Consider the following 25053-nt stretch of genomic DNA (forward strand, 5'->3'; position numbering starts at 1 on the left):
GTTAGTAAGTTTGCAGATGACAGCAAAATTGAAGGTGTAGTGGACAGCAAAGAGGGTTACCTCAGATTACAACAGGATCTTGATCAGATTGGCCAATGAGCTGAGAAGTGGATAATTAATTCAGATAAATGCGAGGTGCTGCATTTTGGGAAATCAAATCTTAGCAGGACTTATACACTTAATGGTAAGGTCCTAGGGAGTGTTGCTGAACAAAGAGACCTTGGAGTGCAGGTTGATAGCTCCTTGAAAGTGGAGTCGCAGGTAGATAAGATAGTGAAGAAGACGTTTGGTATGCTTTCCTTTATTGGTCAGAGTATTGACTTGGTTAGGCCACTTTTGGAATATTACATGCAATTCTGGTCTCCTTCCTATTGGAAGGATTTTGTGAAGCTTGAAAGGGTTCAGAAAAGATTTACAAGGATGTTGCCAGGGTTGGAGGATTTGAGCTACAGGGAGAGGTTGTATAGGCTGGGGCTGTTTTCCCTGGAGCGTCAGAGGCTGAGGGGTGACCTTATAGAGGTTTACAAAATTATGAGGGGCATGGATTGGGTAAATAGACAAAGTCTTTTCCCTGGGGTGGGGGAGTCCAGAACTAGAGGGCATAGGGTGAGAGGGGAAAGATATAAGAGAGACCTAAGAGACAACCTTTTCATGCAGAAGGTGGTACGTGTATGGAATGAGCTGCCAGAGGATGTGGTGGAGGCTGGTACAATTGCAACATTTAAAAGGCATCTGGATGGGTATATGAATAGGAAGTGTTTGGAGGGATATGGACAAGGTGTTGACAGGTGGGACTAAATTGGGTTGGGATATCTGGTCGGCATGGACAGGTTGGACTGAAGGGTCTGTTTCCATGCTGTAAATCTCTATGACTATGAATTTCCACAAGCTATCTACTCGGAGTGATTCACATTATAATGGCTCACATGATGTAACAGATACTAACTGTTTTTACACACAGTTTATACAAACAATAATCATTACGATCAAGGTGGGTTGTACTAAACTGCATTCTATGGTGTTATTTACTGATTCACAATTTTGGGATCATCATGTAGATTTATCAATTTGTAAAACTGGCAAGTGAATATGATTAGAAATACAAGATGAAATTTAAGGCAACACTCTTAGTGGAAGTATAGGGAGATCTGGATTTCTGTCAGTAAATGTGGATGTGTATCAGTAGTTCTAGACCTTTCCCTCCCAATCCTGAGGCCTGTCTGTTCATGTATCGTTTCCTGAATTACTGATTCAGTTTTTCTGCAGCCTTCCAAATTGTGCTATTGTAGCAGTTGCATTGGTGTTGTGCTCCAGAGAATTTTGTAACCTGAGGAAGTACTTTGGAAGCGCAGTTCCATTTTCACTTTCAAAGAGACAAAGCAATGTGCTTTTCAGTCATGCTGATTGAGGGATAGATATTTGCCAAGATATCAGATAGGATTCCTCTTTCAGGGTAGGACGCAGAGGTTATTATTCACAATTGAGGGCAGATAGGGCCTCTGTTGAATGTTTTATCTGAGATACAATGACAATCTTAGTGCAGCACTGGCTCAGGTCTGCACTGGAGTATATGCCTCATATGTTGAAGAAACTATGGAGTGGGACTTGAACTCGTTAACTGTGGGCCAGAAGTTGAAAATCTATCCACAAGCCACAGCTGACATTTTTGTGGGCTGAGAAATTCTTTCAAGGCTGTCACTTAAGATTTTGCTCAAATCAGGGCCAAATTTAGTTTTAATTTACAGCCAAATATTCTTTTGATCTAATTAAAGACAACCAAACCAACAAGAGTGGAAATCAACAGAAACTGGCATGCCAAAGAAACTCAGCACATGTCTCTCTCACATATACACATACACAAACAGTCATATACACAGTCTCACTGATTCAGCCTAAGGAAATTCGGCATGTCCATAAGGATTCTTTCCAACTTTTAAAGATACACCATGGAAAGCATTCTGCCTGGATGCGTCACGGCTTGGTGTGACAATGTTCTACCCAGGACCGTAAGAAAGTACAGAGAGTTGTGAACACAGCCCAGTCGATCACGCAAGCCACCTTCCATCCATTGATTCCATCTACACTTCTCACTGCCTCGGAAAGGCAGCCAATGTAATTAAAGATCCCTCCCACTCCGGTTATAGTCTCTTCCAACCTCTTCCGTCAGGCAGAAGATACAAAAGTTTAGAACACACGTAGGTTCAAGGACTGTTTCTTCCCCGTTGTTGTTAGACTGCTGAATGGACCTCAAATTTCAAATCTAATGTTGATCTTGCTTTTTGTGCACCTTCTTTGCAGATGTAACTTTGTATTCCTCACTCTGTTCAATCACCCTATAATCTGCCTATACTGTACACACAACAAAACTTTTCACTGTATTTAGGTACATGTGACAATAATAAATCAAATCAAATCTTTTTGCATATGAAGACTGAACTGTAAAAAACCCACAATTTATCTTATTACATCTCCTTTACATCTTAAGCCACATACCCAATTACTGATCTGATATACTCATAATCGTATGTTAACAAGGTTTTATTTATTTCCCACAGTATGCAGAGAAGGCATTGTTCTCACCCATCCATGGCCTCCCTCATCCTGCTGATCATGCAGTCTCTGCTGCATCCTTGTCTCCATCAGTTAGCCCCTGGCCTGGCTCTTTGCCATCTACTCATATTTATTTTACTACAAACACTGAACTGAACCCGCATTTAGCCCTCTCAGCTTTAACCCTTTCAGTATTTAGTTGACTGTGAAATGCTTCAGAAGGCTCTAAGGGATGAAAGATGCTGTACAAATTTAGATCTTTTCTTTACAACAATAAAAGTGAAGTGTTACATTAAACAAAGTGTTGATTTTGATCTGCATTTGTCAACTTTCCATGCAGAATCATTGAGTCTGATGTTGTAATCTAGTATCAATGAGACGCCAGGGCTAACGTTGCCCTCCCTTCAGTCTCCCATCATCTGATAACAGACAGTACTCATTGTGCAGAAACTCCAGTTTCAGAATGAATTCCTGGCCCGTCCTGAACGTCATTCAGGAACTTTCAGCCTCCATCATGGGTGATTTGTCTGGACTATTAGGTTGAGAACATCTCCCTGTATTGTGCTGCTGTGATAAAGGAGAAACTCACCTCCCCTGTTAACTCAAATAACTGCTTGGTTTGAAGCCAACACTATTGCTTCATAATGGGAAATAGATGAGGGAAGATGACAGAACAACACCCCAGTGGCAAAATGTCTCCCCAAAACAAAGGTGTTAAAAGTTGACGGGAGCTTCATGTCAAACTAACTAGTGCAAAAGGCTGCTCACCTACTTAACGCTCTCTGTTAAAAATCTCTAGTGTGACTGATGAATACAACTCTTTGCCAAACAGCACAGTCTTTACTGGCCTCCATTCCATCCTGTCATTGGTGTTTACAGCACCCCTATTGCATCCCGTCACTGGTCCTTTCAAGTACCCCATTCCATACCGCCACTGGCCATTACAATGCTCCCATTCCATCCTGTCAATCAACTAGGGAGTAACTGTTTACGTTTTTTTGTGGTACATTGCTATGAAGAGTTTGTTGGTCCATCTGAAATCAATTCTGCTTTATGCTTTTTGAAGCGTGCTGAGTTTCCACTTGACCTTTGCTGCCTACACAATTGCTAATATCCTCACAATCTTTCTATTTTCTTTGTGAGAGTATGCGGAATGATCGCTTTAGATGATGGGTTTCTTACAAAAATAACATTGGAACTTCACAATAAAAGACCTTGTGTATATTTGGATTGTTGAGGTCAGCAAATTTTGCACAAAGATAATCCTTTGAAAGCTGAAAGATCTTTGTAGTGTTTCTCCAATGGCCTTCACACTATGATGCTAGATTATTGTGTCCAGCTTTTAGGGAAATGGCTTCAGAGAGTGAGTGAAGATCATGGAGAGTGGGGAGAAATGATTCAGAGATGTCTAGGTCAGATTGATGTGTCTGGTCGATGCAGACGAATTCAACCAAAGCACCTGTTTCCGTGCTGTAGGACTCTCGGACATGAGGGCGAAGAGATTTTAATTATAAGGAAAAGTTAGAGCAAGCTTCAATAGAAGAGCAAGGGGAGGTCTGATGGAGGTGTTCAGACTTATGACAGGCTTTGGTAAAATATGTGGCAGGTCTGGGGAATGAGAGTTCTTTCAGTGAACTGAAGCAGGCTCGATGGGGTGAATGATCTCATGTAAAAGGATTAGGTCTAAAACATCCAAGAACAAACAAGCACCACTAATAGCTCCTTATGATGTTCTTACAGCGTGGCCAAAGTGACTCAGGGCTGATCAGTTACACTTGAAGGAAATAGCATAACCTGTATTTAATGATTTTGGATGGGGGATAGATGCTGCTCAAGGCACAGAGCACCACTCTCCCACATTCTTTCACAATAGGGCTGTGAAATCTTTTACTCAGTTTAACATCCCAACCAAAGGATGTGCACTGCAATGTGCAAAACCAGTTCTGAGTTCACATTATTCTTTGAATGAAAGAATTGCTGTATTTTTGATCTCAAAGAACAAGTGTCCCAGAAAAGGTTAAACATTCCTTTCTTTACAGAGCAGTCTGCTCATAAGTTCTGAGGAGCTTTGTTACTCGATCAACAAGCGCAGTGAATGTGTGAAGGTTTTGGAATTTGAATATTGAAAATGACCTTTACAAGTTGCAACAGCTCAAATAAACAGCAAGGACGTGATTAAAATGTTGAGAGATCCTTATTGGGTAAACACTTTGAGAAACTATTTCCTCCCAGTGGAGGAAGGGAACATCAGCATCTAGTTTGAGCCACACTTGTCACACAGAGGGTGGTGCAAATCAAGCACTCCAACCTCAGCTTGCCCTTCAAAAGCTGTGGAGAACAGAGTTTTGAGAGATAATGGCAGATCACTACTACATTAAGTGAACGACCAAAGCTGCCTTGTTCAGGAGAGGCCTGTGGCCTTGTACGTTACTGGACCAGCCCAGGCAGTCAGGCAGAGAGCACTATCGGTTTCAGAGACATTGCTGCGTCCATCTCCCATGTAGTGCAAAGTGTCAGACACAACATACACGACCATCAAAGCCACCACAGAACAGATAGTGACCTTCATTAACTGCAACCTCCCATCAACATCTAACGTCACCAAAGTCGCCAAACATATAGCCTCCAGTGTGCAAGGGAAGCAGACACATTGCCTATATGCCAAGGCAGTCCTAAGTGCCTGAGCGTTTCAGGCTCACCACACCTTCTGAACAAACTCTGATGAAACAGAGTTCACAGTCACAGCATTCACAGGAGAGCTGAGCTGGTTTCCCATTCCCTGAACCACAGTAATGACCAAGAGGCATAGCAAGCTCCTTTATGCTTGTTCATGCCTGAGCAACCTTACTGTATCCATAGAAGAATAACAGAGAGTTAATAGGGGTGCTATGGTAGACATGATGTATCTTGGATTTTCAAAAGGTCTTTAGGTGTGAGAAACTACTACAGAGCACACTCATGATTAAAAGGAGAATGTGTAGAATGAGGAGACAAGTAATTGGGTGGAAACCAAGCTGGATACAAAACCGGAAGGAGAGATTCAGGGTAGTCAGATTGTTAAAAGATGGAAAATGATATTCCATAGGCATTGATGCTAGACCCATGAAAAGGTACAGTCCAGAAAGTGGCCATTCAGCCCAATGTATCTGTGCTGACCAAAAAAGAACCAGCCACCCATTCTAATCCCAGTTTCCCATACTTGCTCTGTAACCTTGAAAGTTCCAGCACTTTAGGTGCAGAACCAAGTACCTGTTTAAGAAGTTAAGGATTTCTATTTCCACCATTAAACCAGACAACATGTTCCACCTTAGAATCATAGAATCCTTGTAGTGCAGATAAGGGCTAGTCAGCCCCTCAAGCCCACACCAACCCTCTGAAGAGGATCCCACCCAGTCCCTATAACCCTGCCCATTTCCCATGGCTAATCCACCTAGTCTGCACATCCCTGGAACACCAGACAATATAGCATGGCCAATCCACCTAACCTCCCACTTTTGGACTATGGGAGGAAACCAGAGCATACTGATGCAGACACAGGGAGAATGTACCAACTCCACACAGACAGTCACCCGAAAATGCAATTGAACCCAGAGCTAATCACTATGCCACCCTTATGGATTAAAAGATTTTTTTCTCATGACCCCTCTAATCCTTTTACCAATCACTTTAAACATGTGCCACCCAGTAATTGATCTCTCCACTAGAGGACATGTATATTCTATCTAGGCTCTCATAATTTTATACACTTCAATTTAGTCACCTTTCAGCCTCCTCTGTTCCAGGGAAAACAAATCCAGCCAATCTGATCTTTCCCAATAGCTGCATATTTACAGGACACATATACCATGCAGGAGAAAGTGAGGACTGCAGATGTTGGAGATCAGAGCTTAAAAATGTGTTGCTGGAAAAGCGCAGCAGGTCAGGCAGCATCAAAGGAGCAGGAGAATCGACGTTTCGGGCATAAGCCCTTCTTCAGGAATGAGGAAAGTGTGCCAAGCGGGCTAAGGTAAAAGGTAGGGAGGAGGGACTTGGGGGAGGGGCGCTGGGAATGCGATAGGTGGAAGGAGGTTAAGGTGAGGGTGATAGGCCGGAGAGAGGGTGGGGGCGGAGAGGTCGGGAAAAAGACTGCAGATCAAGAAGGTGGCGCTGAGTCTGAGGGTTGGGACTGAGAAAAGTTGGGAGGAGGGGAAGTGAGGAAGCTGGAGAAATCTGCATTCATCCCTTGTGTTTTCTGAGGGTCCTCCCCCAAGTCCCTCCCCCCTACCTTAGCCTGCTTGGCACACCCTCCTCAATCCTGAAGAAGGGCTTATGCCCGAAACGTCAATTCTCCTGTTCCTTTGATGCTGCCTGACCTGCTGTGCTTTTCCAGCAACATATTTTTAAGCACATATACCATGCAACCAAGCTACCCAAGCATGTCTTAAATTCAACTCACTCACATTAACTTTACCTTGGTTTACTTGTATTAACTTGATTTTACTTGCCTTCATCTAATAAATTTTACAACTATTGTTAAACCTTACTAATACTGAAAAATCCAATTAATGCTTCATACACTTTACAGGAAACTTAAAGCACCTTTCTGCCATGTGAACCTAATTTGCTGCTCATTCAGTTTATGTCTCACCCAGGTGGACTCTCTCGACTGTGCACCCCTTATTGATCTTGCAGTTTATAAAATCTATCTCTTACATTGAGCTTTTGATGAGTCACTTGCTAGTTTAGCTTCCTACAGTAACTAACACCAATTGGACTAATTACATTCAACTGATTGACAGATAACTGCTACTACCAGTTCCCTGATTATTAAACAAGGTTATTATGATTAGATTAGATTCCCTACAGTGTGGAAACAGGCCCTTCGGCCCAACCAGTCCACACCGACCTTCCGAAGAGTAACCCACCCAGATCCTTTTCCCTCTGACTAATGCACCTAACACTATGGGCAATTTAGCATGGCCAATTCACCTGCACATCTTTGGACTGTGGGAGGGAACCGGAGCATCCGGAGGAAACCCACACAGACACAAGGAGAATGTGCAAACTCCACACAGACAGTCATCCAAGGCTAGAATCCAACCTGGGATCCTAGTGCTGAGGGACTGCAGTGCTGAGGGACTGCAGTGCTAACCACTGAGCCACCGTGCCAGTGGCTGTTGGCACTTCATTTGGAACCAGGAATTATACATCAGGTAGATACATGGTAACTATGAATAGGAACACTTTATTAATGATGCTCACACCTCCACAGCTCCACCCCCTAGTCACCTGATAAGCTCTCTTAAAGGGGCAGGCCCTCCAACTAAATATATAATACTCCTCTCCCATTATTTGAAAACTCCTATTAATAAAAATACAACAAATATTAACACACGGAAATTATAACTATTATACAAGCATTGTAGCACATCGTCAGAAATATACACAAAAAAAAGCCAACACTGGCGCAATCAGTTTCTCAGGGTGATGGTGAATCCTCAAAGACTGTCACTGCGTGGCAGGAATCTTTTTTATTGTTGCCTCCCAGGTCTCAGGAAGCTTCTGTTGTTCCGCAGGCATGTCCTTCTCAGATTGGCTGTAGTTGCTCTGTGACACTGCTGATGTCTCCTCCCTGGGTATGGCCAGTCCTGGTTTGGAAACACATCCCAGTCCCATCTCGCCCGGTATTCTGAGGGACATCATCCCCCCCCCATCCCGTTGGTTGGTGAGGTGCAGTGACCAGTTGTTACGCATGTCTCCTCCAGACTAGCTCATCCCTAGTCTGTAGTGTGTATGACAAGAGTCCTGTTTAAGCCACCATCACCATTGGGATCCATTTATTCCCAGATGTATAATTCCAGGTTAACACAGTCTCTCTTGTTTGGAATTCCTTTGCCCCTGAGGTGGCACACTAATGTGCAGGATTTGCATGATCCCAATTCCACCTCAATCTCGGAGTCTACATTTGGCCACCAAAAGTAGTGGGAGGAATAACAACTCACATTCTCCACATTAAACAGCTATCTGATACAAACAACTCTCACCGCCTGGACAGGTAAGGGCGTAATTCTAGGTGGTTACTATGACTGGTCCTCCCTCTCAGCACTAAGCCAACACTCTGCTCAAAACTGGGTCTTTCCTAGTAGTGTTCCACTAACACTGGCACCTTGTCACCCTGGGAAAAGTACAGAATTTTCAGGATTCAGTCAGGAACATATTTACTCCCCAGTCGTGGGAACCTTGACAAGGCCTCTGCATTGCTTGTCTGCCTATCGCTATTTCATCTCATGAGTAGACTGACTGAGTTTGTACCCATCTCTGCAGGCATGCTGCTGCCATTGATGGTATTCCAGTATATGGACCACAAATGGTGGTTAGTGCCCTGTGTTCAGTCAGCAACATGAAGTGCCTGCCATAAAAGCAAATGGATGAACATCTTAACTCCGAAGTCTTCTTTCTCGACTTGAGCATAATTCTCCTCCGTCGTCGTTAGTGACCTTGATGCGAACATGATGGGCCTTTCCCCTCCGTTCAGTAAGATGTACAACAGTATACAGAGTCATAGAGTCATAGAGATGTACAGCACAGAAACAGAACCTTCACTTCAACTCGTCCATGCTGACCAGATCCAAAATTAATCTAGTCCCATTTGATAGAACCTGGCCCACATCCCTCTAAACCCTTCCTATTCACATTCCCATCCAGCCTTTTAAATGTTGTAATTGTACCAACTCCCACCACTTCCTCTGGCAGCTCATTCCATATATGCATCACCCTCTGTGTGAAAAAGTTGGCCCTTAGATTCCTTTTAAATTTTTTCCCTCTCACCTTAAACATATTCCCTCAAGTTTTAGTCTCCCACATCAAAGGGAAAAGACCTTGTCTATTCACCCTATCCATGCCCCTCATGATTTTATAAACTTCTATAAGGTCACTGATGCACCAAGGAAAACAGCCCCAGCCTATTCAGCCCCTTCCTATAGCTCAAACCCTCCAAGCCTGGCAACATCCTTGTAAAATCTTTTCTGAACCCTTTCAAGTTTCACAACATCCTCCTTATAGGAGGGAGACTAGAATTGCACACAATACTCCAAAAGTGGCCTAACCAATGTCCTGGTTGCAACATGACCTCCCAACTCCTGTACTCAATGCATTGACCAATAAAGGCAAGCATACAAACCGTCTTCATCTGTCTACCTGCACTCCACAGTCTCTTTGTTCAGCAACACTCTCCAGGACCTTACTGTTAAGTGCATAAGTCCCACCCTGCTTCATAAGGTGAGGTGTCACATGCTGTCTGCTGTGGCAATGTTGGTCAAAATGCGTCAAACACTTCCAAGCTTTTTAAGGCTGACTTCACCTCTATGACATTCCTAGGTCCATTTCAATGATTGCCCTGTTCCCAGCAACTGATGCAGGGGTTTATCATGGTTGCCAGATCAGACACAAACTTGCCATAGTAATTTACAAGTCCCAAGAACGATCTCAGTTGAGACACATTCTCTTTCTCGGGGCCTTCATGATAACCTCTATCTTCCTGAGCGCCTTATATAGACCCTCAACATCGATTACATGGCCCTGGTACTCAATGGAGTCTTTTTAAAAACTTGCATTTCTCTCTTTTCATGCGTAGACCATGTTCCTGCAAGAGTTTTAGGGTTTTTGCTACATTTTTCTAATGCTCCTCTTTGGCGGATCCAGTAACCGAAGTATTGTCCAGATCACACTGAACCCCAGGCCATCCACTTAATATTTGATCCATTGCCCTTTGGAACAGTGCCACTGCTGACATGATACTGAAGGAAAGTCACTTGTAGTGGAAAGGTCTCCTCTGTGTCACTATCCCCATCTGTAGGTAGGTCTGTGACAGATCCATTTTTGAAAATTTCTTTCCCCCAGCCAGTCCACTGAATAGGTCTTCTATGAGTGGCAGGGGGTATTGATCTGCACACAGGGCTGTGTTGACCGTGACCTGAAAGTAATCACAAATCCTCATTGTGTTTCAGGCCAGAGTGATGGGAGTGGCCCATTTGTTGGTGGTTACTGGTTGCAATGCTCCCAAAATCACCAGCAGTTCCTGATCCACCTCCACTTTAGGCTGGCTGGTGTAAGGTACCAGATGTACCTTCAGACTCCCAGGACGAGCCTCTAACTTCAGCTGTAATTTCCCCCAGGGTTCCTTTGAAGATGTCTTTGTATTTGTCCAGCATCTCTTGCAAACTCATGCTTCAGTCCATCAGCCTATTTAACCACACCTCAGGTCAACCTTAACTTTGTCACCAGGAGCATCCACATAATGCAGGGCATTCACCATTAACCATATGAAGTGGCAATTCTTCACACTGGTCTCTTAACCTTGCTTTCACCCGTACATAGCCCTTCAGAGGCACCACTTGTTCTATGTATGGCACGTTTCAATGGTAGTGCCCTCAACCTCTCCCAAAAGACTGCCGCGTCTGCATCCACTTCCATTTTTATGGTCTTCCACTCTGCTTTGGGAAGAATCCAGAAACAGACGGTTTTACCCTGTACTAACAGGCCGGTTAAGTGAAACTTTGCTGACTGTGGATCTTCTGCTCCTTCTGCAGATTCAGCTGACTCCCTGTCTACTCCCTGACTGGCACCTTACACCTTGCCCCTCAGGGTTGATTCTTTCTGACTCCCCTTCTCTTGTTTGGGTTGTACCTGTCAATATGACCCACTCACTTACACCTGTGGCACTGGGCTTGTCGAGTCCAACACGCTGCCTCCTTGTGGCCAGTCTTGCCACACTGGTGGCATTCTATTGTTGACCCCACACTCTGCCAAGTTTCCACTACTTGATGCATCCTGGCATTACCAGCCAACTCAGTTCTGTTGCTGGCAGCCGAATCCATCGAGGTATCAATCTAAAAATCTGCCTTGGAATCCAAGTCTCTCTTTGGTCATAGCTTCTCTTGGATAGCTTGCTCCTGACGGTACTTTAGAAAGCAGTATCATGATGTCCTCTGCCCTTCATTTGCCTTTAAGAATGAATTAAAGCATCCCCTCTACAGAGTCCAATTGTCTGACTCTTCATCAAATTTTCCTATCGCCCCAGTTGGCCCACCATATTGCTTTCCTTCAACTCGAATCTTTTAGCTATACAGTCTGAGTTCTCACAGTGAAGATTTCAGTAGCTCCCATGTGTGTACTCTCTTCTTCAGCCATAACACCACACTCGGCCCACTCCCCAGTGAGAACCTTCTTTTCTGATGTCAACTGCGGCCCAATTCCCCTCATGATTGCTTCCCTATTCCCACACTGTTTCTGAAGTGTCCTCTGGACCAACAGAAAACACAGTTGCACAGTTGGCGGGTCAGATCCAATTTACATTGCCAGTTGTTATGTTGGTGTTTCCATTGGGAATAGGAATTATAAATCAGGTCGACTATCTAGCACAGTGACCAATATGGCGGAACAGCCTCCTTTAGTCTTTTAGTTTCAGTGAGACGTTCAATCAAAATCCTTAATATTTTCAGATTTAATGTTGTGTTTTCTTCTGAAGAAAATACTATGCTTCTATATCGCGTAAAAGATTGGTTCAAAATTTTAATGTTCACTGTATGGGCATTTTGTAAAGAACTGCCTCATGTTGCTTGTTCTTCTGCAGAATTAGCTTCACATCATGAAGTAAATCTCCCTATTAATCAGTTACTGACTGTGTTTTAACTCATTACTCAAATGGAGAGCAGCAGGAATCATTTTACTCTACGTGAGAGTTCATTACAGGACGGTTAAAAGACTACTTGAGGGGCTTTTATGGCATAGTGGTAGCATCACTACCTCTGAGCCAGCACTTCTAGGTTCAAGTCCCACCTGCTCCAGATGTGAGTCATGAAACATCTAAGTAACTTGCTTCACATAACTAAAAGACCGATAGGGAATTGAGAAGTTATCGCCAGCTGTACAGGAGCTGTGAAACTTTCATCATATTGTTTGTGGTGTCTGTAAGCTGGGCTCAGTTTTCAAAAGACTTTTAAAGTTTTAAATACGGCATTTGTAGCAGAGCAGAATCTATAAACAGAGTTGGGCATTTAACCTTGACAAGATGTTTCTTCTATCTGCCTGGAAATCCATCTGTTCCAAAAGCAGATTAAACAATTTATTTGTGGGATTCTACAGAGCACAATGTCGCTACTGCACTTTACAATAGGGATGGCAATTCAGAAATACTTCATTGGGCTTTTAATGATTTGAGCTCTCTTCAGGAAGTGAAAGAGGTTACATAAATGCAATGTTTCATTCTCTCTTTCCTTCCCCACTTGTTTAGTGCGGGCTTCCAGTAGCAGCAGGTTTTTTCCGACATAGTGGGTTAGTAGAATCAGGGTAGGTTATTACATCAATTGGTTATTAGAAACAGTCCGAACTATTAGAGGCCACGTCGGAGACAGGGTAACATATTAACATGGATAGAAGCTTGGCTGACTGGCAACGAAGTAATATCTGCAAGGAGTGGGCTGTCTTATGAGGATAGGTTGCACAGGCTGACCTTGCTTCCACTGGAGTTGAGCAGAGTGAGGGATAATTGATTGCACTGCATAAGATCACGAATAATCTTAACAAGGTAGAGATGGAAAAGGTGTTTTTTTCTTCTGGGTCAGTCCAGAACTAGGAGACACATTTAAGAATAGGGACTGCCTTTTTATGACAGAGATGAGGGGATTTTTTTTTCTCTTTCAGAGAATTATGTGACTTTAGAATTCTCTGCTTCAAAAGATGTTGGAAATAGGGTAATCAAATATACTTTAGGTGGTGGTAGATCGAGTCTTGTTAGGCAAGGGAATTAAAGGATGTTGGGGTAAAAGGGAAGGTGGAATTTGAAACATGAACAGATCCTCCATGATCTTATTGAATGGTGGAACAGGCTTGTGGGGCTGAATAGTGTTCTTCAGCTCCTATTTTCTAAGCTTGTAAGTTAAGTTAATAAATCTGAAATTGAGCATTAGTCTCAGTGACAGCTATGGCAACGATTATTGATATTTGTGAGGAAACCATCTGCTTCACTAAAGCTCTGTTAGGGAAAGAAATCTGTCATCCTTACCTGGTCTAATCCATATTTGACTCCAGACTCAGAGCAATGTAATTGATTCAACTTTAAATGTTTGAGCAAGCCACTCCGTCCAAAGACAATTAAGGAAGGCAACAAATGCTGTCTTGTCAATGATGCCAACACCCCAGGAAAGAATAATAAAGTGTAAAATGGATCGTCAGTCTTATATTGTTATCTCTACTTCCAACATACAAAATGTCAATAGAATTGCAAATTTATCTTCACCCAAGTTATTGTATTAATACCATCATGTTGTAACCTTAACTCCCAGTATAGAATGAGGCATATAGTGTTATAATGATGCTGCATGTATAATATTTGATTTGAGGATGTAACGTTTTAAGGAATATGGAAAATGGATTTATTTGTTAGTATCCCTGCCTGTCACACGGGAGACCAGGGTTCAATTCTCCAACAGGGAGGTGTTTAGGATGGCACGGTGGCTCAGTGGTTGGCACTGCTGCCTCACTGCGCCAGGGACCCAGATTTGATTCCAGCCTCAGGCGACTGTCTGTGTGGAGTTTGCACATTCTCCCTGTGACTGTGTGGGTTTCCTCCGGCTGCTCCAGTTTCCTCCCACAGTCCAAAGGTGTGAGGCCAGTTGAATTGGTCATGTTCACAATTTTAGGTACATTAGTCAGTGGGAAATGGGTCTGGGTTGGTTATTGGGCCAAATGGCCTGTATCCACACTGTAGGGAATCTAATCTAAAAGAAAAATTAATCTAGAGTTGCTTCTTAAAAAGTGGTTGTAGAAAAGGACATTGGATTTTTTTTTAAAAGCACAACTTCATAGAAATCACACACCAATGATAACTGCTTGTTTTGCTGGAAATCTCCTGGCTTGGAGTTTGTTGTGGTCTTCAGTAGCAAGTCTTCATCAGACTTGCTGAGCTGATCAGTTCCTGATTCAGGATGTGAGGTCAAGGTGAAAGTTCGTTCTTCTGGAAAAGTAGCTGAGAGAATCTCTTCATGTTGTATTTCCTGAGCAAGGTATATCTACCAAGCCTTCAGAGACAACTGTCTAATGGAATGTTTACAGATACCAGACCACTGGATCAGAAGACAATGCGAACATTTCCCACCTCAGCGTTTTCCTCTTCAAAGATTAAAATCCATTGACCAATGTGTTCTTTTCCAAAAATGCAACTCTGCAGAGAAATCCATTTTACATCCTTTACCTGGTGAGTGTTTGTTGAGGGTGTTTTAAGTATTTGGGGTGATAAGTGTTCATACATCCATAGTAAACACTTTACATATTGGCTGGTTTTGCATTTACATTGAATACATTTTGCGTTATATTAAATCAATAATCTTACATTTATTAAAGGAACCTAAGATTCAAAGTTTTTTATTTTAAACTTGATATTGATAAAATATTCAATTAGCCATCTTGATAACTGGAGCAAAATGGTATCATTGTATTTTTTGGACCCAGGAGTAGTGAGCCTAAAGCAACTGGGTGCGTTTCCAGCTTTGATCATAACAATGGATATGGGATGGGTGCTGGCAGGTGGGACTAGATTGGGTTGGGATATCTGGTCGGCATGGACGGGTTGGACTGAAGAGTCTGTTTCCATGCTGTACATCTCTATGACTCTATGACTCGAAATGTTCTAATCCTATCATCAGACTCAGTATACAGGGGCTGTATAGTGTTATAACCCTATCCTAAGTGCCAGTACAAAAGGACACTATGATGGTATAATCCTGTCTCCTGTCCCAGTGTAGGGGGGCTCCATGGTGTTATAATCCTCCCACCTATCTCAGTACAAAGGGGCTCTATGGTATTATAACACTGTCTCCTGTCCCAGTGCAGAGGGACTTTATCGTGTTATAACCTTAACTCCAATACCAGTACAGAAGGACTCTTATAGTATTATAACCCTCTCTCTAATACAGAGGAACTCAGTAGTATTATAACGCTCTCTCCAGTCCCAGTACTGAGGGACTCTATTGTATTATAACCCTGTCTCCAGTCCCAGTACAGAGTGACTCTATAGTGTTATAACCCTCTCTCCAGTCCCATTACAGAGTGACTCTATAGTATTATAACCCTGTCTCCAGTCCCAGTACAGAGTGGTTCCATGGTGTTATAACCCTGTTTCCAGTCCCAGTACAATAGGGCTCCATGGTGTTACAACCCTGTCTTTAGTCCGGGTGCAGAGGGACTCTATAGTGTTATAACCCTCTCTCCAGTCCCATTACAGAGGGACTCTATAGTGTTATAACCCTCTCTCCAGTCCCATTACAGAGTGACTCTATAGTGTTATAACCCTGTCTCCAGTCCCAGTACAGAGTGACTCTATAGTATTATAACCCTGTCTCCAGTACCAGTACAGAGTGACTCTATAGTATTATAACCCTGTCTCCAGTCCCAGTACAGAGTGACTCTATAGTATTATAACCCTGTCTCCAGTCCCAGAACAGAGTGGTTCCATGGTGTTATAACCCTGTTTCCAGTCCCAGTACAATAGGGCTCCATGGTGTTACAACCCTGTCTTTAGTCCGGGTGCAGAGGGACTCTATGGTGTTATAATACTACCTGCAATCTAGTGAAATGCAATGGCAGAAACAGCTTGTCATCAATTTACAAGTCACCATGGTACACAATACAGGGTCGATTCTGGGATTGGACCACTAATCTATCTCTGAATTTGGAAATGTTTGGGACAAGGGTTCCTATCTGAGCACACTTTGCTTGTTACAGTGCACCAAGGTGCTTACAGTAATGATACAGCTCTCTGTAGCAAACCGCTACAGTCTGTCACATTCATAACCTGAATTCGCAGAGTTGGGGAAGTATGATGATCCCTGGTCCCTGTCATTTGGGCTGTCCAGCCCAGAGTTGGGGCTGTCCCTCAGCACATCTGCCTCATATTCCAAGCCTCTCTCTGGACACCGTTTGATCTGTTTGAGCTTCACATTGTCCTTGTCGCTGACACAGAACAGGAGCATCGAGACATCCCGGCGGAACTTGGAATTCATTCCAAAGTAGATGATGGGATTGTAGAAGCTGGCAGACTTGGCAAAGAGACTGGCGAGCAGGCTGGTAAGCTTTGGGACATGGTGCCCGCTTGCTGACCACATGGAAATCACTGCATATGGTGACCAGGCTATAATGAATGCGGTGCAGATCACCATGGAAACCTGGAAATGGTGAAACAAGATTAGGTTAAGGAAGAGCAGCCACAGTCTGCCATCAATACTATAATTCCATAACACAGCTCGAGCTGAACAGCACATTCACTGGACCATGCTATGCCCATTCACTGTTAAGCACTCAGCACCATCCTGGCTTGAGCAGACTTATATTGAGTAATGATTGTGCCACACAATGCCAGGCAATGACCAACTCCAACAAGGGGGAATCTAACCATCACCTCTTGACATTCAAAGGCATTACCATCAGTGAATCCACTACTATCCGCATCCTGAGGGCTTACCATTGCCCAGAAACTGGTGTCACTCTCCCCCAGCCCAGTGTCATTCTTCCCCAGGCCAGTGTCACTCTCCCGCAGTTCAGTGTCACTCTCCCCCCTACCCAGTGTTACTCTCCCCCCATCCCAGTGTCACTCTCTCCCCTACCCAGTGTCATTCTCCCCCCAGCCCAGCGTCACTCTCCCCCCTACCCAGTGTTACTCTCCCCCCAGCCCAGTGTCACTCTCTCCCCTACCCAGTGTCACTCTCCCCCCTACCCAGTGTCACTCTCCCCCCAGCCCAGTGTCACACTCCCCAACCCTGTATCACTCTCCCCCCAACCCAGTGTCACTCTCCCCCCAACCCAGTGTCGCACTCTCCCCCAACCCAGTGTCACACTCCCCCCAAACCCAGTGTCACTCTCCCCCCCCAACCCAGTGTCATTCTCCCCCCCAGCCCAGTGTCACTCTCCCCCCAACCCAGTGTCACTCTCCCCCCCCCAGCCCAGTGTCAAATTCCCCAACCCTGTATCACTCTCCCCCAGCCCCTGTGTCACTCTCCCCCCAACCCAGTGTCACTCTCCCCCAGCCCCAGTGTCACTCTTCCCCCACCCCACCCACCCCCCAGCCCAGTGTCACTCTCCCTCAGTATTAGTCTCACCAATGGGAACTAGGTATTTGTTCTTCCATGTAAGATTTGGGATTTAAACTGAACCTAAGCAGCAGGCTGTGCTGTTGGAAAGCTCACCCGAGTTACATCCCTCTCCAGCTTCCTTTGCCGCTCTCCTTGAACCTCTGCTCCTGTTAGCGCCCGGTTTGACTTGACGGTGTTGATGATGGAGATATAAGAGAAGAGCATGATGGACATTGGCAGGAAGAAGCAACAGACAAAGATGGAGACTATGTAGGATTTATAGACAGTGGAGAACACCGCTCTGCCCCAGTCTATCTCACATGTTCCATACATCCGGTCTGTGCCAAAGGAAGAGTGAAGAGAGAGAAACACAGAAAGAGAGATTGAGAAAGACATTAAGATAAAAAGATGGACAAACCAAAAAGGAAATGATAAAGTAAAGTTAATGAAAGAGAAAATGTGGAAAAGTTATGGAAAAGGTTAAGAGGGGAAAGAAATGGGAGAGAGGTAGTTAGATAAAGCTAGAGAATAAGACAAAGAAATAGAGAAAGTGAGAGAGATGGAGATAAACTGAGAGAAAGCACAAGAGAGACAACTAAAGACAGCAAGTACTAGCACTCATATACACTAATGCCTTTCACAACCTCAGAATATCCCACAGTGTTTTATAACCAATCAACCACCTTTTTGAACTGGAGTCATGATTGCAATAGATGAAATTTGGCAACCAATTTTCACACAAGTTTCCATAAATTGCAGGATTATAATGACCAGATCTTTTGTTTTTAATGAGACACACCAGGATTTGAGAATACAAATCAGAACTGAGACACCAGCACAGTACTAAGGGAGTGCCACACTGTCTTTCCAATGAGATATTTAAGCCAGGCCCTGCCTTTGCCCATGGGTGGATATAAAGATCTCATCGCATTATTTTGAAGCATACCATCAGAATTCTCCCTGGTGTCCAAATGGAGATTTATCCCCAATCAACATCACCAAAGCACATTATCTGATCATTGCTGTCTGTAACTTGCGTGACTCCACTTCAAACAGACTTACATGGATGTTCTGTGGTCAGAAGGGCTGCTAGAGATACACAAGTTTTACTGATTACATGATGCCAGATTTTTTTTAACCCGGATCTAAGTTCTTTGAATCGACCATGATAGGATTTGAATTCATATTTTCACCAGATTAATAGTCCAAACCTACTTGATTTTGTAGGCCTTGGTTCAGCAACTCATCTGAAATACAGCACCTCTAACAGTGCAGCACTCCCTCAGTACAGCACTGGTATATTTATTCTGATTTTTGTTCCCAAATCTTGGACTGTTTCACTTAAAAACAGCTGATCTAGTCATTATCACGGTAGAAAATGCTGAGTGTGAATTGGTTATCAAATTTCACACTAATCTATATGTGCTCAGCTGGAAGCTAGATAACTGGACTCTATTATCTCGACAATACTGTAATGTATAATATTAGCAAAGTAATGGCCACCTTCATTACTTTGTTGCTATGTCTCTCAACACCCAGGGTAGCCAGAATCACCTTCCTACAGCCAATTAGAAAGCAAATGTATTCTTCCTGACCTGATTGGGTGATTTGTTTTCTATCCATCGAGAAGACCTTTCTCACATCTCAGATCACAAATTGCCCAAGATGTTTTATTTTTATAAACACAGTGTGCAACTGTGACTCTCCCATGTGACTGCACCTTACCTGTGTGACTGTGACTCTCCTGTGTGATTGTAACTCACCTGTGCGACTGTGACTCTCCCGTGTGACTGCACTTTACCTGTGTGACTGTGACTCTCCCGTGTGATTGTAACTCACCTGTACGACTGTGACTCTCCCGTGTGACAGCACCTTACTTGTGCGACTGTGACTCTCCCGTGTGACTGCACCTTACCTGTGTGACTGTGACTCTCCCGTGTGACTGCACCTTACCTATGCGACTGTGACTCTCCCGTGTGACAGCACCTTACTTGTGCAACTGTGACTCTCCCATGTGACTGCACTTTATCTGTGCGACTGTGACTCTCCCGTGTGATTGTAACTCACCTGTGTGACTGTGACTCTCCCGTGTGACTGCACTTTACCTGTGTGACTGTGACTCTTCCGTGTGATTGTAACTCACCTGTGCGACTGTGACTCTCCCATGTGACTGCACTTTACCTGTGTGACTGTGACTCTCCCGTGTGATTGTAACTCACCTGTGCGACTGTGACTCTCCCGTGTGACTGCACTTTACCTGTGTGACTGTGACTCTCCCGTGTGATTGTAACTCACCTGTGCGACTGTGACTCTCCCGTGTGACTGCACCTTACCTGTGTGACTGTGACTCTCCCGTGTGATTGTAACTCACCTGTGCGACTGTGACTCTCCCGTGTGACTGCACCTTACCTGTGCGACTGTGACTCTCCCGTGTGACTGCACTTTACCTGTGTGACTGTGACTCTCCCGTGTGATTGTAACTCACCTGTACGACTGTGACTCTCCCGTGTGATTGTAACTCACCTGTGCGACTGTGACTCTCCCGTGTGACTGCACTTTACCTGTGTGACTGTGACTCTCCCGTGTGATTGTAACTCACCTGTGCGACTGTGACTCTCCCGTGTGACTGCACCTTACCTGTGCGACTGTGACTCTCCCGTGTGACTGCACTTTACCTGTGTGACTGTGACTCTCCCGTGTGATTGTAACTCACCTGTACGACTGTGACTCTCCCGTGTGACAGCACCTTACTTGTGCGACTGTGACTCTCTGGTGTGACTGCACCTTACCTGTGCGACTGTGACTCTCCCATGTGACTGCACCTTACCTGTATGACTGTGACTCTCCCGTGTGATTGCACCTTACCTGTATGACTGTGACTCTCCCATGTGATTGCACCTTACCTGTGCGACTGTGACTCTCTGGTGTGACTGCACCTTACCTATGCGACTGTGACTCTCCCGTGTGACTGCACCTTACCTGTATGACTGTTACTCTCCCATGTGACTGCACCTTACCTGTGCGACTGTGACTCTCCCGTGTGACTGTAACTCACCTGTGTGACTGTGACTCTCCCGTGTGACTGTAACTCACTTGTGCGACTGTGACTCTTCCGTGTAACTCACCTGTGTAACTTCCCCATCGGAACAAAGGGGATGCTGACCAGAAGAGAGCAGTCGCCCATATCAGTGTCATCAACAGGTTTATGTTCCGTCTGTTAATATATTGAGCTGCAGAAACATAATAGCAAACATTAAGCTGAGGCCTAGGACAGCTACACCACCTGTATCTAATTCTTGGTATTAGTTTGGTAACAGGGTTCCATCTTCAGTTTAGTGTCTCAGATGTTAATCTATCTCGGATACATTACAACCATCTGTAGAGGATTTCCAAACAGAAGGTCAGGTAGAAAATCTGCTCCAGGGGCCTCTCACCTAGGGACTGTGTGAGGGAAGTATCTTGAATGTCCTAGTCAGTTATTGCCTTTCATCCTATTACCTACTATCCTGCCTTGTTCTATATTTGATCACTTGTTCCTTAACCCTACTATATCCTTCTCTCAGGTTTGTCCCCATTTCACTTTCAATACCATTTCCCTCTTCATTCCCTTCTGTCCTCCCCATTCTTTCCCACCTTCATCAACCTCTACCAATCTCCATTCCCCTCCCAAATCAACCCCTTCTCCTCACCATTCCCCTCCCCCATCACCCCCACCTGTCCCTATTCCTCTCCTGTCATCAACATCTCAGCCCACCCTATTCCCCTCCCACCCCTCCCCATTCTCCTCCCCCTCATAAAACCCTTGTCTCCCATTGGCCCACGCTGTCCCCCCCTTCAGTAATCCTCTCTCTATTCACCCTTCCCCTCATAAACCATATCACCCCATTTCCATTCATTGGGTTTCCCCTTTTCCCTATCAACTATCTCCCTCATTCCTAATCACTCCCTTCTCATGATACTCCTCATCCTCATCAAACTGCTTCCCACTCCATTTCTCTCACCTCATAAACCACCTCCATTCCTCATTCCCTCCTATCCCCTGCCATTCTATCCCACATCCGATATATGAATAAAAGAAAGGCAGTCCACCTTTATAACAAAGATTTTTCTTTGAAAGGGCAGGTTTCTCAACATGAATGGGGGGAATGTGAGTCTGAAACTCACCCTTCTTTCCAGTAGGTGGGTTACCATTGGCAACCCAGCCCTGAGAGATGTACCTTTTAAATAGAACTGCATTTACCTTTGTATGGGTGACAGCCTTTAATATATCTTATTATGCTGATTACCGTGAGGGTGTTAATACTGGACAGACCAAAGAGTAGTGTGAGGAAACCATCAACCTGAAAAGACAAGACTCACAATTAATGAGATCTCACTGTTGCCTGTTATAGATGATGAAGATTAACAATATCCTCAGGGATAGTGTCAGAGTCCTGATCTCAAGGTCATGGTGAATGGATGTGACTAGTGACAGAGTGCACAGAAAAAAGGAGCTTGCACTTTTGTTGTCTATTTCACAACCTCAAGAAATCTTGAGGTGCCTTATAGCCAATGAAGTACTTTTGATATAACATAGAACAGTACAGGCCCTTCAGCCCTCGATGTTGTGCCGACCTTTTATCCTACGCTAAGATCAAACTAACTGACATACCCTTTATTGTACTATCTTCCATGAGCCTATCCAAGAGTCACTTAAATGTCCCTAATGTATCTGATTCTATTACCACTGCTGCCAGTGCATTCCATGCACCCACCACTCTCTGTGTCAAGAACAGACCTCTGACATCTCCCCTAAACCTTTCACAAATCATCTTAAAATTATGATCCCTCGTGACAGCCATTTCCTCCATGGGAAAAGGTCTGTGGCCATCCACTCTATCTATGCCTCTCATCATCTTGTAGACCTCTCTCTAGTCACCTCTCATCCTTCTTTGCTCCATTGAGAAAAGCCCTGGCTCCCTCAACCTTTCTTCATAAGACATGCCCTCCAGTCCAGGCAGCATCCTGGTAAATCCTCAGCACCCTCTCTAAAGCTTGCACATCTTTCTTAAAATGAAGTGACCAGAATTGAATACAATATTCCAATTGTGGCCTAATCAGGGCTCTATAGAGCTGCAACATTACCTCGTGGCTCTTAAACTCAATCCCCCTGCTATCGAAGGCCAACACACCATACCCCTTTTTTGACAACCCTATCAACTTGGGTGACAACTTTGATGGATCTATGGACATGGACATGGATACATAGTTACTATTAGAATGTAGAAAATATAGTGGGCAATTGGAGCACAGCAAGCTCTCAAAAGAACAGCAATCTAGTTGCCACCTGTTTTAGGCATGAAAATTGACAAGGACACAGGAGAGAATATTTTCAGTCTGTTTGAAATAGTGTCATGGTATTTTTACATTCATCTGAAAACACAGAGAGGATTTTGGTATTGTTGTGTAAAGTGATGCATCTGACAGTATAGCACCCTTTCAGTACTGCACCGCAGCATCACAGTCGAGTTTATACTCCCTGGAGTGGAACTCAAACTTGTGACTTTAAGGCTCAGTGTTGAGAGTTCTACAATGGGAAAATGCTCAGACAGAAACTAGTCAGACTACCTTGTCAGTGTGCCTTACCTGACACGTCCATATTGAGGTAATCAGAAACCTATCGTCTCGAAATACATTGAAAATCTCAATAATTCCACGGGAGTATCCAAACAAAGAGATACTGGCATCTGATACAGCCAGGTTAAAGGTTAAACAATCTGTTGCTTGTAGTGTTGTTTTCTGCCTGCACAGCACAAATATCACCACACTGTTTCCAAACCAGGAGAACCAACCTAGAGAAGAAACAGAGAGAAAACAGATCACCAAGTCTCACCTTGAATGATTGCTGCCAAACTGAAGGAGATACTGACCAGGAGGGAAACATATGTGAAGCATTTTTTCACTACTAGATTACACCCCCATCTCCAATAGAATATCACACCTTACAACAGAATACAAATAAGGAAGGCTGCAGCTCCTTTCCCTTAAAAAGAGAAGTCTGAGGCATGACCTGGTAGAAATCTTTGAAGATATGAAAGGTGGACATAGAAATGATTCCACTCATTAGTGAATACAACATCAGTCGTCATGAATACAAACTGGCCATCAATAGGGAGTTCAGGAGGAACCTTTCTTCCCCAGAGAATGATTACAATCACCATTTCGAGTGGTTGAAGGGAATAGTACAGACACATTTCTGGGGGAAGCCAGATAAACGTACAAGGGGGAAAGGAATAGCAAGATACATTAATGGAGTCAGATGAAAAAGAGTGCAAGAAGCTTCCTGTGGAGTATAAACCCTAGAATGGACCAATGAGGATGAAGGAAATGTTTCCCTGCTGTACATTCTGTGTGCCATGTGTGATTTGATGTAATCTGTACAATTCTGTATTGATCTTACACAATGTTTGTAAAATATATGCTTCAGCATAGATTGTGAATCAATGCTACATACCGAGAGTCAGCAGGTAAACGCCAATTACAGTCTCCCCGTGTTCTGAGACAGTGGTCTCCTTCGGGTGGAAGCTGCTGTTCTGGCTCCTCCACAGACTATTGGCCATCTTTCCAAGGGCTGTTGTCCAATCTCCACATTGATTAGGTCAAGGGCCTACAACTGACTGCCAGCTATAGTGCAGGAGAGCTTCACTGAGCTCCATTCGACTGAACAGGACAGTCTGAGTGCGAGACCATGAAGGAGAGTGATGCATTTCAGAGAACCAATCCCATGGCTCGATCTTGCTTCTTAATCCAGCCTAACAGCAGCTTTAGAGCTAACCTGCATTTGACGTCAGCCCGTTTAATCTCTCCTCAGGAGAGTTAGTTCAGCAGGGAGGACACAGGGCAGAACAATTTGCTTACAATCATGGTAATGTTGAGGAGATCGCCTTGCAGTGAAGGCAGGGAACTGCATAAATGATTAGGGACAGAGTGACCTCCTGGAGTATTTGCCATCAGAGAGAAATTTCACAAATGTTTAATCTCTTGACATATCCAGGATTTGTTTTCAGTTTTTTTCACTTCTCCAAAGAGATTGCATGGTTTTAGATGGGGATTACATTTATTGCAATTGGCAAGTTTCATTTGTCAGGTAACTGTACGTACCTTACTATAAATAAAGGGAAAATTACACTTCATGCTGCATTTGAATGAAACAGACTTTGTAATAAAGGAAATGTGTGTTACAATTTCAAATGCATTCAATGTCAATAAAATATATTTGATCCCAAACCGAAAACATATTATCAGTTCAGAAAAGATTTACAAGGATGTTGCCAGGGTTGGAGGATCTGAGCTATAGGGAGAGGCTGAACAGGCTGGGGCTGTTTTCCCTGGAGCGTCGGAGGCTGAGGGGTGACCTTATAGA

General features: G+C 44.0%; 1 protein-coding gene across 1 annotated transcript; it reads right to left on the minus strand.

Annotated features, from left to right (window-relative positions):
• Window positions 1–14470: 14470 nt before the first annotated feature.
• LOC122542721 (opsin-5-like) lies at window positions 14471–24350 on the minus strand. The gene is made up of 6 exons (XM_087978852.1): window positions 24145–24350; window positions 23277–23482; window positions 21892–21991; window positions 20777–20881; window positions 17766–17989; window positions 14471–16748 (listed from the first exon to the last, which is right to left on the minus strand). The coding sequence occupies exons 1-6, from the start codon at window positions 24248–24250 to the stop codon at window positions 16356–16358; spliced, it is 1134 nt and encodes a 377-aa protein (XP_087834978.1). The 5' UTR covers window positions 24251–24350; the 3' UTR covers window positions 14471–16355.
• Between the last annotated feature and the right edge of the window lie 703 nt (window positions 24351–25053).

Source organism: Chiloscyllium plagiosum, unplaced genomic scaffold (genome assembly GCF_037043375.1).
Source record: "Chiloscyllium plagiosum isolate Xiang-an unplaced genomic scaffold, Cpla_swu_hap1 HiC_scaffold_3, whole genome shotgun sequence".
Classification (NCBI taxonomy): Eukaryota; Metazoa; Chordata; class Chondrichthyes; order Orectolobiformes; family Hemiscylliidae; genus Chiloscyllium; species Chiloscyllium plagiosum.

Coding starts and splice junctions, on each gene's coding strand:
- LOC122542721 (XM_087978852.1), bottom strand. CDS start 24,250: ATGGCCAATAGTCTGTGGAGGAGCCAGAACAGCAGCTTCCACCCGAAG. Junction 21,992..23,276: donor CCTCAATATGGACGTGTCAG/GTAAGGCACACT, acceptor TTGTCTTTTCAG/GTTGATGGTTTCCTCACACT. Junction 17,990..20,776: donor CCGATGGGGAAGTTACACAG/GTGAGTTACACG, acceptor CCTTTGGCACAG/ACCGGATGTATGGAACATGT.